Here is an 18,590-nt window from a genome sequence, read left to right on the forward strand (position 1 = left end):
GGATGGGAAGGCAGGGCTGAGGGCCCCCCGGTGTGGGAGGGTGTGGGAGGCAGAGCGGGTGGAACACAGATGTAGGGCCTGGGGCACCAAATGTGAACTTGGGTGCTAGGCAGGGAACTCCGTACAATCGGCCTTATAGGCAGATGTGGCTGGTGTGCCGAGGCCAAAATGGTAGGTCCCCTGTCCACTTTAAAGAAAGTGATGTCCAGTGAAAGCCTTTGTGGTTAGAGGGTACAAATCCCTCACATGCTTTTCCCCTTCAGAGTGCAGAACCTATTGAGAAAGAGACACGGGGTTGGGTAGGGAACCAAATTTCACCTTGAAAGCGAAACGGAGATGGAGAACGTGTGGCCGAAAGGGGCTCCCTGGTGAGCCCCTCTCCCACAGTTTAGACCTGGCAACCTGAACGGGAACAAGGGATCATGGATTACCCCCAAGGGCCACTCTTGCGGGAGGCAGAGAGCCCAAGGCAGCGTGGCCACGTGAGAATTGTGGCCAACAGAGAAGTGCGTGCAGTGGATGTCACATCTCCCCTGTCTCGAGAAATACCTCCTTCTTCATGGGAAGAGACTGATGGAGATGGAAAGATAGGTCAAAGCTCCCCCAGGATTTCCAGGACAGTCGAGGTTTTGATTTTACAGCCCTATGCAGAGGTTGGGAAGGGGGAGAGGTTCTTCCTGGAGTCTAGGAGCAGATTTGTGATTTATAAGGCTGTGCACATTTGATCTGCATATTCTCAGTGCCTCCTGGCTCCTAGGTGGTCAACAATTGGATGGATGGGTGGATGGATGGATGGATGGATGGATGGATACGAGCCCTATGGGGGACCAGATGAGTCTGACTTTCTTGGCAGACATGCTTTCTTCACTGCCATCCACACCCTGAAGTGACCGTTTCTTACTCGCAAACTTCTCCCAGCAGAGAGAAGGAAGAAATAAGAATTCCCTTGGTATTGACCTAAGTTATGTCTTTCTTTCATGCCTGAATCTTTCTTCCCTTGCATACCTTCTGGGCCTGGCAGAGCCACAGTATGTGTTTGCTTTGAGAACGAAGAGACCAGGGAGGACTTTTCTGGTCCCGGGTGCCACTGGGAAAGCACACGCTAATGAATTTCATCTCTTTGCCTCAGTATCTTCCTCATAGATGCCACATGCACACACTCACACACACACTTACCTTTAGCTCTGATTTGCTTCATTTCATATTCAGGGTGTCTTAACAAGTATGCAGAATGGGATGTGTGATTTGAGGGGAGGCACCGTGCCAGACCAAAAATAGCTCCCTCTCAAACAGGTGCGAAGGTGCTTGAAATCTCACCGTTATAATCCATTTTCCTTGGAGGCAGCATGCTGCAGTTTAAATCCCAGCTACCCCAGTTTTAACTGTGTACGGTCTTGAGCAAGTTATCTTTCTCAGCCTTGGCTTCTGCCTCTGCGTAATGGGTCTGACTGTGTCTCATGGGATTACCGCAGTGCCGAGCACATAGCACATACTGAATCAGTGTGACCTATGTCTGGGTTAAGCATTGCCTTCAGTGCCAAAAATAATGTTGCTGGGAGTTAACTGATCAGCGTTTCCCTCTGTGACAGAATGAACTTAAGGGCAGGAGGAATGACTGGGTGGGGAAGGGGTTTAGAGGAACATTAGTGAAAGAAAGGAAGAGGGCCTGGCAAGGCATGGGGGCTTAAGCCCCTCATGGGACCTCTCACCTGGCTGACGGCACGTGTCCTGATCTTCTCGAACCCACTCCAGGCTGGGCTGCCACTCCTCCTGCTATGATGCCTGGGCAGATTCCAGACCCTTCCGTGACTGCAGGCTCTCTGCCAGGGCTCGGCCCCCTGACCGGACTCCCCAGCTCGGCCCTGACAGCGGAGGAGCTGAAGTACGCCGACATCCGCAACATTGGGGCCATGATCGCCCCTTTGCACTTTCTGGAGGTGAAACTGGGCAAGAGGCCCCAACCCGTGAAAAGTGAGGTGAGCGAGCCTTGTAATCCCCCAGGCAGAATCCAAGGGTAGGGTGCCTGGGCCAGAGCCCCAGGTCTAGCCCCAACATTTGCTGAGTGACCGAAGCATTGCTGTTCGGTGTGGGCTCTGAGGACCAGTATGTCCTATGTCCCCCTGCAGCTTGTTAGAGATGCAGCATCTCAGGCCCCACTCCAGAACTGCTACATCAGAATCTGTGTTTTAACAAGCTTCCTGCCCCCGCCCCGGAGGATTCACGGACATGTTAAAATTTGGGAAGCTCTGGGCCAAGGCAGGATGCCGAACCTGCGTCTGTTTGTTGCAGGGGCAAAGGAAGGGCGATTAATAACAATAATAAATAATAATATATTGGCAATCTCTTTGGGATGTTGGGAGGGTCAGGGGAGATCGTGGAAACATGCACATGCTTTGAAAAGGATACACGAGAATGCCAATCGTGGATTAGCTTGAAAAATTATTGTTGTCGGTCACATCATTGTCTCTACTCCTCTTGGCCCTAGGCTGGAGTTGAACATAGGCACTTGGGGAAGGGTGGTGTGGCAGCCCTTCCCAAAGCAGCTGCCAGAGATGGGCATGGCCTCGGTCACTCAGCATCATGCGCCTTAAATGGTGTTTGCGGAGGACCCGCGTGTGAAGCACTCCCTCCCCAGGTCCCTTGAGGCTGCAGCTCCCATGAGCCTTTCCTTGCAGAAGAGCAGCATTTCCCTGGGGACTGGTGAGAAGCAGAAGTCCCCAGCGTGGGTGAGCATCAGTGCTGTGCGCGGCCCCAGCCACTTCCCCAGGGCTGGCAGTTTGTCCGAAGACCTGCCCCAGCGAGGTCCCCAGCCTGTGCCATTTCTGCAGAGAAATTGGACAGAATGGCTGCCAAGCTGGAAGCGAGAAAGAGCGGGTGGCAGGAGGTGGAGAGGGGGTAGGGGCAGGGTGGGGCGGGCACGGAAGCTGCTAAGCATAGGTGCTCATTCCTAAGCAGAGGGGCGCCTGGATGTGGTTCCATCCTGTAGCCTGGAGCTGAGGGCTGGCCTTTCCGGAGAGGGGGATTCTTGAGTGGGGAAAGGTGTCCGGGTACTGCCTTGGGTTTCTTATACAGCTACTGCTCTGCTCCCCCCGCCATCCCCACGAGTACCATAAAAATTGCAAAGAGGGGCTGCTGGGGGCTTGGTCAGCGGGGGCAAACTGGCCATTTGCGGGCTGTATCTGGCTCTCGGAGGTGTTTTATTTGGCCCGTGCAGTGTTTTAAAAGAAACTTGAACCAACATTTCACTTGAAAATTTGGATTTTAATCTTTGATTAAAAAATGGGGAGATCTGGTCACACTGTACCCCGTTCTGGCATGGCAACAGCTACATGGAATGGAAAGCCCCACCTCACCCCTCCCGTCCCCTCCCCTCCCCTCTCCTCCCCTCCGTTTGCCACAGACCCCCACACCTCCCTATTGTTCTTGATTTTGTTTACACTGTTGGTTTTGCTTTTGTTACCACCAGCTGCCTTCATTTACCTTAACTGCTTGGCCCCCCGCTGTAGACATTTGCACCGGAGACACCTGCATTCGGTGCATTGTAGGTGCCCATTAAAGACTGTTAAGTACCAGATGAAAGTTGACGGTAATTATATTCTTCTGAGTCGATTTTGTAAATCAGCAGTGCTGTTAATAGCACTTCCTGGCTTATTTAGGTTCTGTTTTCTTTATGGGGGGCCCTTGTCTTTGGTCTTTTGCTATTCACTTTCCCAGGCTCATAACTTGAAAGCATCCGTTTCTGGGTCGTTCCACAGTATAAGTGCCATTTAAAACCAGCAGCTGAGCCGTTTCACTGGGGCGCTGAGGCCGGGGGACCAATGAAGAGCCAGGTGGCTTGGTTCAGGGGCTGGCCCAGCGGGGATTTGCCCCATGGCCGAGTTACCGCCCCTTCCCTTTCTGCAAAGGGCGCTGGAGGAACTTTTTCCTTTTCCTTTGGAAAAGGGCTTTATTTGGGTTGGGTATTTTTACATTTCACAGCCTCCCCCAGATTGGTGGCATATGCCCCGTACCTGACAGTGACGTGCGGTCTTCACAGGCATCACAGGCATCCACAAACGCGCACCACCCCGGCCGTGAAAATAACAAGCCGTTTTTAGGGCGTATTTGCATGTCCCCTCCCCCGCTGTCAGACTGCAGCATCGTGGGGGCGAAGAGGCAGATGGAACAGAGCAGACTGAGCTGGCGCGGAGCGAGGTCAGCCCTGCACTGGGAACTGACCTCCAAACGCTTCCTAGGTCAGACCGAAGGTTGGGGGAGGGCCATTCTTAGAGCAACTAGAGAACAAAGCAGGTGGGGAGAGAAAGTCGCAGCTGGAGAACCTTTGGTCCCGCAGGTTTATTTGCATATGGCAAACTGTCTTTGGTGGATTCTCACATTGGCATTTTAGACTGGTAGAAGTTTCTTGGCTAATAATAAGATACTAGCTCACCATTATTAAGCATTTAAGATGCACCAGGCCCTGTGCTAAGTGCTGAACATACACGATCTTGTTTATTCCTCCTTACCCGATCCCGACCACGGGGTTAAAGAAGGGGAATTTGAGGTGCGGGAGGTGGGGGTGGGGGGAGGTCAAGTCATTCAGGGTCACATGGTTACGTGGTAGTGACACTGCTGCTGACAGGGCACCGTCCTGGTTGCACTGAGATGTGCACCAGGCACAGTTCTGGGCGCTTTTTGCGAAGTATCTCGTCGAACCTGCACAAGAACCCTTTGAAGTAATTACTGTTACTTTCGTGGTTTATGCCCGAAATATGGATGAGGTTGGCGAGACTCAGTGAGGTCCAAGGTCATGCATGCAGCTGGGAAATCAGCCCCAGCAGTCTGATGTTAGAGCCAGAGCTGTGTTGCCCCCCACCAGCTCTCTTCCTTAAACACTTCTAATCAGCACTCTGTCGGGCTGGGGAGGCCGGATGAACCTGGCCCCGGAACACTGGATCATTTTGATGACATGGCCCAGTTATTGCTGAGCCCCGCACTTCTGCAGCCGCATCGTCTCCCAGGCCCCGGGGGGGAGAGGGCTGGCCTAGCTGCTCTGTGCAGGTGGTTCTGTCCGAGCTGGCTCTCAGGCAATCCACCTTGCAGAGGCCGCGTTCTCTTGGCCATGGCCAAACACACGAAGCAGTTTGGTAAAAGAAAATTGGAGGAATTAAGTTAAAGGACAGGTTTTGTAAATGATAAAGTGCTTTGTGCCGAGGTTGTTATTATTATGTGGTTGACACTTAAAAGTTAAACTGTTTCGGTGCCAAGGGCTTGGCTGCAGTCCATTTGTTGAGCAGATATTTGCTAAGCAACTACTATGTGCCAGGCACTAGGAACTGAACCATAAACAAAGCCCCTTCTCTTGGAGCTGTATAGCATAGTGGGGGGCATCCGGAAATGCACATAAGCAAAGTCATATATAATACAAAAGGTCAGGTAGTGGTGAGTATTGTGAAGAGAAACTCAGCGAAGCAAGCAGATGGAGAGTGGCCAGAGGGCTCATTCTGATGTCTGGCTGGGGGATCTGGGGATGTCGCCTTCTGGGTTATGGGATGTTTAGAACCGATGCTTCTTCCTCGCCTTTCCTTTCCTATGTTCCTTTTCAAGACAGTGTGCTCTCTAGCTTTCTCCAGAGTTTTCCTTCTTTTACTTTCCGTTCTGTAGCCCCTCCCAGCCAAACTCTTCAACCCACCAGACCCTACTGGCCTGAAGATCTTGGCCCATCCCAGGGCATCTCTGAGTGCGCTGCTGTGGCCACACCCTGCCTCTGCACCTGGAATGCATTTTTAGTAGGGAAGGCAGGGAGGCCAGAAACCCCACCCTTGTGCACGCGTGGGGTGCGCACACACACACACACACACACACACACACACCAAGCACTCACTTAACCATCTGCTAGATGGGATCCCTTACCCTCTTTGCCACTCTGCAGGGCTCTAGAGAGGACTCAAGTTCAAGGGAGGTTGGATTGGATAACCTTTTAGGAAAGAGTCTGCAAAGTGTCATTCCATGGGCAGGAGTCAGCCTACAGATGAATCTCGTTTGGCCCCTAACAGTGCGGTTTTCTTTCTGGCTTTTTTTTTTTTTTTGAATTGAATGAGTTGCTATATTTAAAAGCCAGGAAATGTGGACTTTCTGGCTCCTTTAAAAAAACCAGAATATCTGGCCACTCTAGGCCCACACCCTTATATGCACCGAGAAGCTGGAGCTGAGTAGCAAGTGCTCACTGTATTTGCACATAGCCTTTAGCTTGCTGCAGTCCCCACCACTCCCTGTTGCCTCACACACAGCCTGCTTTTGCGTGCGTGTCCTGTGTTTAGGTCCCAAAGACAGAGATGACATCTTATGTTTCCTTTTATTTCCACCAGACTGTGCAGTATGCCTTGCACAGATTGTATGGTTTTTAAAAATTTTTTTTAATGTTTATTCACTATTTTTGAGAGAGAGAGAGAGAGAGAGAGAGAGAGAGAGCGCAAGTGGGGGAGGGGCACAGAGAGAGGGAGACACAGAATCCAAAGCAGGCTCCAGGCTCTGAGCTGTCAGCACAGAGCCCGACGCGGGGCTCAAACTCCCAAACCGTGAGGTCATGACCTGAGCCGAAGTCAGACGTTTAACCGACGGAGCCACCCAGGTGCCCCCAGACTGTATGTTTGATACATGCTTGTTGGTTTAAACGCTAATCAGCTATGCCAACTTTGCAAGTCACTTAAACTTTCTGTCCCTGGATTTCTGCATCTCCTAATTCTTATCTCTGAGTGTCGTCCATTTGTTTTTCTATTTCTGAACTCAAGCAACTTGAGGCAGAAAAGAAAAAAACACAATGAACATCAAACCAACTATTCCCCAAACTTGGCTAATCATCAAAACCACTTGGAAAACTTTTTATAAATACAGATTTCTAGACCCCACCCCCGGGGCCCATGCACTCAGAAACTGTGAGGGCGGAGTCCAGGGAATCTGTGCATTTCATAGGCTCTGAGATTCCTGGGCTGCATTTGGGAACCTGATTTTCACTGTTTAATACCTCTCCTCAAGCTCTGCCAATCCTTTTCAGGGAGCATTCCGAGGGCTTCACCTGGAGGAATCAGTGTGCATATCCCGTCACGGACTGCCTTTCCAGCACAGATTCCATGCTGACTGGGTCTGTGTCCTTGTCATCTTCAGAGCAGGAGAGGCTTAGGCATTTGTGACTTTCACACTGGTCATTTTCCAGCTTCTCCAGGGGCCCTAAAGAACATTTAGGGTTTTTCACCTTTGATGAACTGTGTTAAAAAAATTTTTTTTTTACATTTATTTATTGTTGAGAGACAGAGTGAGACAAAGTGAGAGCAGGGGAGGGGCAGAGAGAGAGAGAGACACAGGATCGAAGCAGTCTCCAGGCTCTGAGCTGTCAGCACCTCGCCTGACGCGGGGCTCGAACCCACAGACCTTGAGATCATGACCTGAGCTGAAGTCGGACACTCAACCGACTGAGCCACCCAGGAGCCCCTTCCTTTGATGAACTGTGAATTGGAGTCCGTGGACTGTAGGGTGGTCGTGGAAGGTGTGCTCATTCTCAGCCACGGGTGGTCACCCCAGAGTTTGTTCACCAAAACGTTCGCCCATGTTTAGCCTGAGCATACAAAGTTGCCCCAAATCATCTGATGTGCTGGGTAAATGTTGGCGTAAGCATGCTTGTGTTTTTAGTGATTTAAAACATAAAGGCAGCCCACTGACATTTTTTAGCAAGCTTTGCATAATTGGTTTTTAATTTGTGACTCTTTGAAATAGCATTGGCCTTCTTCCCCCTGACTCAGACACTTTTTCTGTCTCATACTTGTTTGGCAGAGAGATCCAATCTGTCCCTTCTTGGAACAGAATCTCCCAGCTCATCTTTGAAAGACTGAGTTTCCACTTTAGTTCCGTCACTTTCTTAGCATTTTCAAAAGCTGTTAGCTTTTTTAAATTTCCTTTAATAGTTTAATTTGAGGGAGAGTGAGTGATCACTAAAGGCAGCTCTAGGTGTATTTAACCTTGGCCCCCGTGTTACTGAGTCTTACTTGATGTGGTACCCCCAAGCCTTCACAAGCCTTGTGACACTCTTATTTAACATCATAGGCTGGTCACATCCACTGTCGTTCGAGGACAGGGCCCCTTAGAGACATGGTGGTGGGGACGTGGCTGGATCTGTGTGTTCTTGGAAATCAGACGCCTCTACAAAGTTCAGGGAGTCCTGTGCTGCTTTCTTAGATTCTCTGTCTTAAGATGGGGATAATATTCGTACCTCTTAGGGCTGATGGGATGGTTAAATGAACTAATGCCGGTAAAAGGTCTGGCATAATGCCTGGCACTCAATGAGATACACAACAAATGTGAGACATGAATGTGGTTCACTTTTCCAACGTGACAGTTATTGAAGTTAGTTTTTACAGTTGATTCCAACACCGCTCCTTGGGCTTTCATTCCCTTGAGGGTATTTTGCCCGTGGAGGCAGTGAGTGGCCTGAATGTCTAGAGACCCCAGGTGTCAGGGGTGCAGGGCATCAACCTAGCTTCCTAACCAGAGGGGTTATGTCTGGGGCCTGGGAAGAGCTCTGGACTGGGGTTCAAGCTTCTGGGTTCAAAATCTGGGTTCTTCTTCGCTCACTCCCACCATGACCTTGGACAAGTAAGTCAGCTATCTTTCTGAGCATCAGTTTCCTCATCTATCAAAGGAGGAAACTGACACTCATCGAGTTGCATCATGAAGATTAAGTGAGGCACTGTGTAAAAAGATGACCTTGACTCCAGCGTGATATGATGGTAAATTGCCTTTTCTAGGGGCTGAGTTTGTGTGTTGTGAATCACACTGCAAATTCTGACAGCATTGGCCTTTCCAGTGTGTTGTGCCTTTGATCCGGGTTTCAGGGAAGCCAGCAGACCTGTTTCTGGTTGTGCGTGCAGCCGAATTTTAGTTACCATTGTCCTTCAGCCCTCTGTTGTCCCCTAAGCTGCTTTGTGTGACCCCTTATCTTGTTTCCTGTGGTGTTAAGGTCATTGCTAGATTCCTGTGAACCATCAGTTTTTTAGCAGCCATACAAAGTGGCCTCTTCTGTCAATGCTGGCCATCTCCCTTTGGTGTCCCCAGGTCCCCGGCACGGACTCAGAGTTGGGAAACTGGGTCATCTCACTGGTGAGCTCCGCTGGCTGAGCCCCTCTGGCACCAGCCAAGCCTCTCTCCTTTCTGTGCCCCAAGGCAGAAGACAACTTGACCTGATGTTGGAGCTCTGAGACCTGGGGCTTACAGGCAGATTCTGGCGGGCTGTAGAGGTGCTGGGAGTCAAGTTGCGGGCCTCGTCTGGGTTTAGCGACCCCTTGAGGCTGGGGCCCGTTGTGCTTTGCTCCATGGCTGTGGCTGCGGGGTTCCCCTTTGCTAAGCACAGTGCCTGTGCATGTTCTGGGTGGGAAGCTCCCGCAGAGTTTACTTCCATGGCCTCCTTCCTGTCCCTCCCCCAGCCAATAAAATACTTGGGCTCTTTGGAAGCATGTGGCAAAGCAGGAGTGCTGCATTGGAACACTTTGGCTCTGAAGAGTTTACTAGACATTTAAGCTTCTGTCTCCTCCCTTGTGAAAATGAGGGAGACAGACCCCCTATCTCACACCATATACAAAAATTAACTCAAAATGGATCCAAAACTTGATATAAGAGCCAATATTAGAAAACTCTTAGAAGAAAGCAGCTGATAATCTTCACGAGCAATGATTTCTTAGATACGACACTAAAACCACAAGCCACAAAATAAAAAGTAGATAAATTTGACATCATCAAAGTAAAAAACTTCTGTGCTTCAAAGGACACAAAGTCAAAACACAGCCCACAGAACGACAGCAAATTTTTGCACATTATAGATCTGATAAGGGACTCATAGAATATATAAAGAGCTATTACAAGTCAATAATAAAAATGGGCAATGCACATTTCTCCAGAGAAGATCTATGAATGGCTAAAAAGCATATGGAAAGATGCTCAACATCAGTAGCCATCAAAGAAACGCAAATCAAAACCACTGAGATACCCACTAGGATGACTGTTATAGAAAAGAAAAATAATAAGTATTGGTGACAATGTGGAGAAGTTGCAATCCTCATACACTCCTGGTGGAAATCTAAAATGGTGCAACCGGTTTAGAAAACAGTCCTCCAAAGGCTAATTCCACTCCCAGACATATACCCAATAGAAAGGAGCACATGTCCATGCAAAAACTTGTACACGAATGCTCACAGCAGTATCATTCATAATATCTCAAAAGTGGAAACAACCCAAATGTCTATCGATTGATGAATGGGTAAGTGAAATATGATATATGTATACAGTGGAATATTATTTGGCCACAAAAAGGAATGAAATGCTGATACTTGGCTACAACATGGATGAACCTCGAAAACATGTTTCATGAAAGAAGCCATTTACAAAGGAGGACATACTGCAGGATTCCATTGATATGAAATATCTAGAAAAGGCAAATTCATAGAGACGGGAAGGAGAACCACTTCCCTGGTGACTGGGGCTAGGGCAGATGGGAGAGGTGGAGGGGTCCACTAAGGGGCGTGGGCTTTCTTTTGGAGGTAGTGAAAATGCTCTAAAACTTATTGTGGTGATAGTCGCACAACTTTGTGAATATACTAAAAGCCACTGAGTTGTGTACTTTAAGAGGGCGCATTGTCTGGTATGTGTGAATTTTATCTCAATAAAGCTGTTTTTAAAATGGGGAAGAATAATATCTACATCACATAAGTGTGGGGAGGATTCAAAGGCATAATCATGTAAATCACCCGGCATGTATCAGGGCTCCAGAATTAGTAGCTATAGTGATTAAAACCCCCTTTTAAGCCAGCGGTAATGAAAAAGTCAGGATCTGGTTAGGGACATTTTCTCCTCTTTCCTTTTTATTGCTAGTGGCCATCCAGAAGCAATGAGAGCAGTCTGGCAGGATTTTGTATGGAACTCAGGAGGAAATATGGAGTAATCCTGGCTACTCATTAGAGTCCTCTGGAGAGTGTTTAAAAAAATATTGATGTGGAGCCCAGAGATTCTGATTCAGCTGGTCTGGGTGGGGCCAGCAGGTGTTTCTAGCTTTCAGCCATTGGTTGAAACCTTTGGTACCGTCTAAACTGGCCCAGGTCTTTGAAGGACTGAGGGCATCTGGGTTCAGGATAGAAGACTCATGCGAGCAATGCACTTCATAGTTTGCAAACTGTGTTTGTAGACATTATCTCTTGATCTGTTTAATAACCATACAGGAAGGTGTTATGAATGCTACTAGTTGTGAGACAACTGAGGCTCAGAGAGGCTAAGTCATGTTTCAAGTATAATTTTATTCTGTGTTTTTTTTTTTTTAAAGCAAGATCTACACACATGCTTCTACCTACTAGTTATCAAATCTAACACCTTGGGGAGCACTTCCAGGGTGATGCCTATGGCCAGGTCAATCTATTTTGGGTAGACTTCAGAACAAAGCCTTTTCTGCTACTTTTCTTTAAGTGATAGACATCCTGAGAGTGCAGGGCAAGCTGATAAAATGTTATAGACATATGTACATACACACACACACACACACACACACACACACACACACACACACACCATTTGTAACTACTGTGTATGAGGAAAACACGAGATGGGAATAATTTGGATCCTGAGGCTGTCAGAAACTGTTCTCTATAACCTCTGAGTTAAAGGTTTAAACCAATCACAGCACGCCTATGGCTCTAATAAGGCTGTGATACCATGGGAGCCCCTTAATAACGTACCACCTTTATCTGTTTAGTATATTGTGGTATCATTTGAACAATAGACTCCTGCTGCTGAAACCGATCTGAAATCCACTGGTTTACTTTGGTGTATACCAAAGCGGGGTCTGCAGAGCAGTGGCAGCAGCATGTGAGAGCACCTTAGAAGTGCAAGGTCTTGGGTGTCACCCTGAGACTACTGAAGCGGATGCTCTAGAGGGCGGAGTCCAGAAATCTGGGATGTAACAAGCCCTCCAGGGTATTCCGATGCTCTCTGCAAGTCTGGATGATCTGCAAAGTCCCTTCCAGCCCTGACTGGCAATGATTCTCTCTGAGAATACCTATGAGGGGTCTAAAACCACGTTTTTTCCCAAACCTATCTCAAACTTTCTGGAGGGAGCTGCATGCCATCAGCTATTAAGTAATGTGTGTGGTACTTGACTCTGTGTAAGGCAAGGTTGCAATCTGAGTCAGCAAACATTTCCAAACCAGTTATTTCCAGGTATTGAGATCCTCCCGGCTGCCAGCATTCACACCCTAAGGGACTTCCCAATTAATTAAGCTGCGGAGCTTGTCAATAGGCCGGTTCCTTTATAGTTTTTGAAGGGAGAATCAGATAAGCTATTCATCACAGTAGCTTGCTGGAGTTCTCAGCCGCCCTGGTCTGAGAACTTGGGTGGGGGGGAGCTCTCCACCTCCACCCCACCCCCACCCACACCTCCACCTGCCTGGGAGTTGCGAAGCCTTCCCTTCCCCATCTCTCAAATTTTATTGCTTCCATTTCATTACATAAATCACTCATGGTGAAAACCTTCCGTCCTCCAGGCCAGGTATCCCTGGCTGTGAATTCATCTGGCCGTGTCACCTGGGTGGGATTTTTATTAGTGGGAGTTCAGTACCCACGAAATAGAGGTCGCCGTTCTGCTCAGCGATTTGTCTGTTATCTGTGCCTCATGCCTGAAAGAAATTGGCTGAAATCTGTGTTTTAGCTGCACACCCGGCATACAGATTAAACCGAACTGCACTGGTGGAGAATAATTAAGCCAAAGACCTTGTTTTTCACCTTCGTGATGAAAGACAAATGACTTTCAAGGCTTTAATAGGATGATGGCACTTGAAATGTTCTTCTACTTTGGCCAACTCGGGACTTAGAACAGCCCTGTACATGAATATTCTTTGCAACAACTGCATTTTCATTTAATTGTAGATAGTCATTTTGCAGGATCTCTTGTTTCTGTCTTTTGGTGTTTTGTTTTGTTTTGATTTTTTTTTTCTTTTGCCCCAGTGTAATCAAGGCATATTACACTGCTATTGTTAAAGAATTATTAACTCTTTTTGAGAAAATTGATTTCCCTTCCCAGATATCTTCTGCTTCTTACCAGTCTTTTAGAGGTGGGGAGAGCCTTGTGGGGGCCACTATTCCTCTCCCTTTCTCATCTTTTGAATCAAATGTCAATTGGGCAAGAAAATTGACTGATTGCCTAGTGGGAAACTAAACCTCACCAAACCATAAATATGAAACAGGCCTGAAATAGACATATTTCAACAAAAGCCATCATTCTTCAAATAGCTCTTCTCCAGCAAAAGGATTTCCCGGCAATCATCAGCCCTTTTCTCTTCAACGTTAGACTTTCCGTCCTGGCCAAGGTGCTTTTTCCTATGTCTCCTGGCCTCACTTTCGCAGTAACAGTGTTCACTCCTTCCTTAGCAGGACCATACAGAAATGGGTGTCACCCTGCCCAGCCGGCTTTTTCAGGCTTTGTTCCAAACACAATGCTGTCTTTTCTTAGCAGTGGAAACGGCTGTTCTCCACTGCTTTCTGAGAGAATGGCCCTTCCCTATTCTGCTCATATAAACCAGCCCTATGCCTCAGCAGCCTATTGTTTTATGGGTTCTCTTAACGCAGGAAAAGGTTCTTACTGAGGACAGGGGGGCTGGGAGGGCCAAGGTCACAGGAATGCTTTGTCTTGCTGAGATGTGTGGAGACAGAGAAGTTGGTTCAGATAGATTCCCGCCCTCCCCACCCCCCCTCCACCCCCCCTCCCCACCCCCCCCCCACCCACCCCGGGAGGTTCTGATGCCCGGCAATGGCAACTGCATCAAGCTTTCAGTTCATAAAGAACATGTCCCCTGCTTCTAGAAGGTGTTCCAGGAAGCAGTGGTATTCGGATTGGTCCTGCCACCATCTGACCAGGGACCAAGGCCGACTTACTCCTCTTCTCTGAACTTGAGCTTCCTGGCCTGTGGATGCCGCAAGGTGCTGGGATCTCTACGTCTTCTCAGTTCCGGAACCTCAGGATGGGGCTTGGCTTACCGCCCTACCACTCCCCACCATTTCCTGTAGATGCTGAGTGCACTGAGCAATTGCCCACCCACCTGTGCCCCCAGTCACCAGAGCTGAGTGAATCATCTTGGCAGGTGAAGCCATTGCCTCTGGCAGCTGTTGTTCAGAGCCTTCACCCGGTGGTTGGCTGGGCTGGTGTGATGCTTTGAGTGAGCACGGCTTCCACTATGTGGGTTTGTTCATAGGGGAATGTGTTTGATCATACCCTGGCCATGGGGGGCATCTGGAGTGAAGTCAAAAGAGCACCAGGCTGGGAGTCAGGAGTCTTGCCCAGGTCACCAGCTCTGTGGATCAGGCCTCCCTTTAGCACACATTTATTGAGCACTCCGGGTGGCTGCAAACTCGGCAAAGGTACAGAACACACACAAAATCGCCAAGTCACAGGGGTGCCCGGGTGGCTCAGTTGGTTAAGTGTCCGACTTCAGCTCAGGTCATGATCTCATGGTTCGTGAGTTTGAGCCTGCATCAGGCTCTGGGCTGACAGCATGGAACCTGAAGCCTGCTTTGGATTCTGTCTCCCTCTCTCTCTGCCCTTATGGTCTCTCTCTCTCTCTCAAAAATAAATAAACATTAAAAACAATTAAAAAAATCAACAAGACACAGATTTCTGCTCTCATGGAACTCCCAGTTTAGTGGAGGGGGCAGAAACTGAGGACAGAATACAGCAATACAGCACAGTGGGGGCCAGGATAAGCTCAGAGTTCTATGGGAGCCCAGAGCAAAGGGACACCTCCCCAGCCTGGAAGCGATGAGAACCACGGAGGCCTTCCTGTAAGTGGTGATGCTTGAGCTGAATGCAGAGGGGGAGAGCAAGCCAAGGAAACAGCAGGGGCAAAGGCATGTGGCCAGGTAAGTGTGGGATATGAGAGGCTCAGGGTTGCAGGAACATGGAGTGTAGGGTTGGATGGACGGGAGCAAAGACCACAACACATGGGGCCAAGTCACAGGCACCCTCGCTTGACACATGGAGGAGCTTGAGCTCTCTCCTGAGGGTAATGAGGAGTAAGTAACTGGATCAGATTTGTGTTTTAGAAAGATCCCTTCGATGGCTGAGATAGAGGATGGTCATGTAGGGTCAGGAGGTAGAAAGAAGCCTGGAATGGGGATGGCGAGTGGGGAGCAGATAGGAGGAGGATTTAGGATGTAGAATTGGATGGCCTGAAGAGTCAAAATAAGAGATAAAGAGAAGGACAGGTTGGGGGAGGGCTGCGTGTCTAAGTCCAGTGAACGGGTGGTGCCAGCCTGGGGTGGAGAATAGACAGGAAGTAGCCAGTTGAGGATAAAGACTTTGAAGGGCTGAGGGACATCCAGACTGAACATCCAGCTGGCAGCTGGATGTTTTGTCCTGATCATAAAGAACTGTTTGGCTTTCATATATAAATGGTAGTTGAAACCACATAGGTAGATGAAAATGATAAACCATAGGCAGTACCCATGGAGCGAGAAAAGCAGCAGGTCAAGGATAGGACCCCAGGAGACATTGGCCTGAAAGGGACAGGAAGAGGGTCCTGGGCAAGAGACAGAAAAGGAGAGGTCAGAGAAGTAGGAGGGGGACAGACGAGGTTAGTGCTGTTCATCCAGAGCATAGAAAATTCCAGAAAGAGGAAGTCAGGTGGAGCCCAAAGGCCCAGGGAGGCTGACTCAGCAGTGACCCAGGCCCTGCCCTCAAGTGTGAGCCTTGGAGCAATCCACTTCCTTCCCAGGACTCAGTTTCCTCATGTGTAAAATCCAGGAGTTGGCCTAGGGGCTTCTCCTTTCTGGCTCTCAGAGTCTGTGAAGTGACTTGACTATTTCTGAAACTCCTTAAAAGGGAAAAGATGTCCTTCCCACAACCCCCTCCCTCTCCCCTCAATCAAGCCAACATTGCTCTTGAAGGTTGGGTGAAAAGAAACCCAGGGATGTCAGAGCTAGACAGAACTTGGGGGAGAGTTTAGTCCAGCCCACTGTCGGAAGGCAGCATGATGTAATGGAGTCGAACCCCTGTCTGTTCTTGGCCTGGCGACTTCTGGCAGACACGTCACCTTGTTTCCTCAACTGTAAAATGAAGCCCACCTTGCAAGGGCGTTTGAAGGTTAGTGCGAAGTAGGAGCGATTGTGTTTATCGAAGATGAGCCACAAGACGGGAGAGATGAATTGATTGGCCCACGGTCACAGAATAGGGCATCTAGGTGACTAGAACTAGGTGTCTGATGACCAACCCCGCCAGGGTCTGTCGCTTGCTGGGGTCATCAATCAGCCGCCCATGGGCTGGTGCAGCCCACAGATGTGTGGCCCACGAAGTGTCCTTTCCAAGATGGAATTTGTTGCCAACATTAAAAACTGGGAGATTTTACTTAAAACCCCGTGTGTTCAGCTAGGCTTGAAAACTTGGAAGATTTGGCAATGCTGAGTCTGTGCTGCTCAAGTGAGGCCGGCCGGGGGGTCCCTTCTGCAGGCCACAGCCCCATCCAGCCCCCTTCCCTTGCTAACGTTACTTGCTTGGCCCCGGGAAGTGACTTGAGTTTGCAACTCGAGCCTTAGACTGACCATTTGGCTTGAATTTTGTCTTACAGCTCTGCCCGCTGCTCACTGAAACTGCCCCAGTATTTCACAGCTGAGGTCCAGGCCATGGTTGTTTAGAGAGGGGGGGCTTGCCGGAGAAGACAGGGCTAGAGGGGGAATGGCTGCCAACAGCTCAGCCCTAGGGAGATGCTGAGGGGGAAGGCCTGGCCCCTGCAGGGTGCATGGGGGCAGGAGGGGTGTTGGACAGAGGCCCCTGGGGTTTCCTCCTTCTTCCCCTTGGGGTTGTAGGCCTGGCCCGGCTGGCTTGTGGACGTCTTGCCCCTGGACTGCCCTACTTTGCTGATGCGTGGCTGGACAGGGGAGTGGTGTGGAACCGCAGCCCCGGGGCTCAGCGCAGCCGTGTTTATGTGGGGGAATGTCTGGTATGTTTGGTATTTGGGTGTTTACTTCCCAGGGTGCTCATGGGTCCCTGGTGTTGAAATGTGGCTCCTCCGTGCAGTGTGGCTCCTGGGGGGGGCGGGGGGGGGCCGGGGGGGGGGGGGACCCTGGTGGGCCTGGCCAGGGCTAGATTTTGAGGCTGCCAGGCTGCTGTTGCTCCGGGCCTGCTCATTGACAACTCGTGTGCCTTGAGGCACCCCCAGCCTGCCCTCCGGCCCAGGTCTCCTGTGCCAGATTCTGCCCTTGGGGGAGGCTGGACGTGCCCCAAGCTTGCTTTCTGCCTCACCTGGGAAGGCGGGCCCAGGATCTGGCGCTTACAGCACGCTTCCTATGTCCCAGGCTCGAGATTGGCACTTAGTCCTGTTAACAGCCTTGTGCGGCAGGGCTCGGTGCCTTCCCCACGCAGGTGGGGAACAGAGGCTCAGAGAGGCCAAGTGACTTGCCCAGGAGCACACAGTCGGTGCTCCTCTCAGACCACATAGGCCTCTTAGACCCCAAAGTGCGTGCTGACGACCCTGATGCCACGTGTCTCAGCTGAGCCTGGTTCTCTGCGTCCCTGCTGCGGTCCTTAGTGCAAGATAAGGCCTTTCAGACCTTCGCTGCTCTGGTGAGTGCTGGGGGTTTGTTCTGGGTCCCCTCCCCCAACCTCTGCTTGTCACCAGCTTTATTGCTCTTGCCTTTATATTGCTTTGTCCATGTAAGAGTGTCCGCAGTTTCAGTGCCTCAGGTTAGCAAGTATCATTAGTCTTTCTCATCTTATCTCTTTGTGGGTCCCACAAGATATCTTGTTGGAAATGCTTGTGAAATATCAGAATTCAGAATCAAATCTGGGAGGAGGTTGCCACCATGTGAAAGCCATGTGGCCTGCAGGAGAGGTGTGGAGGAGGCCCCTCCCGTAAACCAGTCAGCTTTTTTTTTTTTTAAGCGTTTATTTATTTTTGAGAAAGAGAGAGAGAGAGAGTACGTACACATGATCAGGGGAGGGGCAGAGAGAGAGGGAGAGAGAGAATCCCAAGCAGGCTCCGCACTGTCAGCGCAGAGCCCGATGCGGGGCTCGATCCCACAAACCGTGAGATCGTGACCTGAGCCAAAGCCAAGAGTCGGATGCTTAACTGACAGAGCCACCCAGGCGCCCCCTCCCCCGCCCCCGTAAACCAGTCAGCTTTAATGTTACACATTCAGTGTTACTTGGGCAATAAATTGTTTTTATTTTAAAAGACCCGAATAGGGAAAAACAACACGGTCATTGTCGTCAGAGTCAGAAGCTTCTGTTGCTACTTACAATCCCATCACCAGGCCAGAGCTGAAAGGACAGGGGGCGTATTACCATATGTGTGTGGGGCACACATAGACCAGCAGCCCTTCAAAGAGCAGGAAGCTCTTGGGCCCTGGGGCCAAAAGGCCCGGATTTCAAGCTGCCACTGACCTTCTGCGCAGCCTTGATATCTTTAGTTTTGTCATGTGTAAAAGTGGGGAGGGTGATAGGGCTGTCCTCGGCTCACTGAAGCCATTTAACCTGCTGAGACCCCTAGTCCAGAGGACTGGATACGTACCAAGACGAACCACCTCTGTTTGCTCAA

General features: G+C 49.8%; 1 protein-coding gene across 4 annotated transcripts in view; it reads left to right on the forward strand.

Moving 5' to 3' along the window:
• The window catches only part of JDP2 (Jun dimerization protein 2), a 38,572-nt gene that overhangs the window by 8,487 nt on the left and 11,495 nt on the right, over nt 1–18,590 (forward strand). For all 4 annotated transcript variants that reach the window (XM_047863140.1, XM_047863136.1, XM_047863137.1 and 1 more), the window contains exon 2: nt 1,753–1,976. In XM_047863140.1, the coding sequence (XP_047719096.1) occupies nt 1,776–1,976 (201 nt within the window). In that variant the 5' untranslated portion in view covers nt 1,753–1,775. The remainder of the gene's footprint in view (nt 1–1,752; nt 1,977–18,590) is intronic.

The sequence above is a fragment of the Prionailurus viverrinus genome, chromosome B3 (assembly GCF_022837055.1).
Source record: "Prionailurus viverrinus isolate Anna chromosome B3, UM_Priviv_1.0, whole genome shotgun sequence".
Classification (NCBI taxonomy): Eukaryota; Metazoa; Chordata; class Mammalia; order Carnivora; family Felidae; genus Prionailurus; species Prionailurus viverrinus.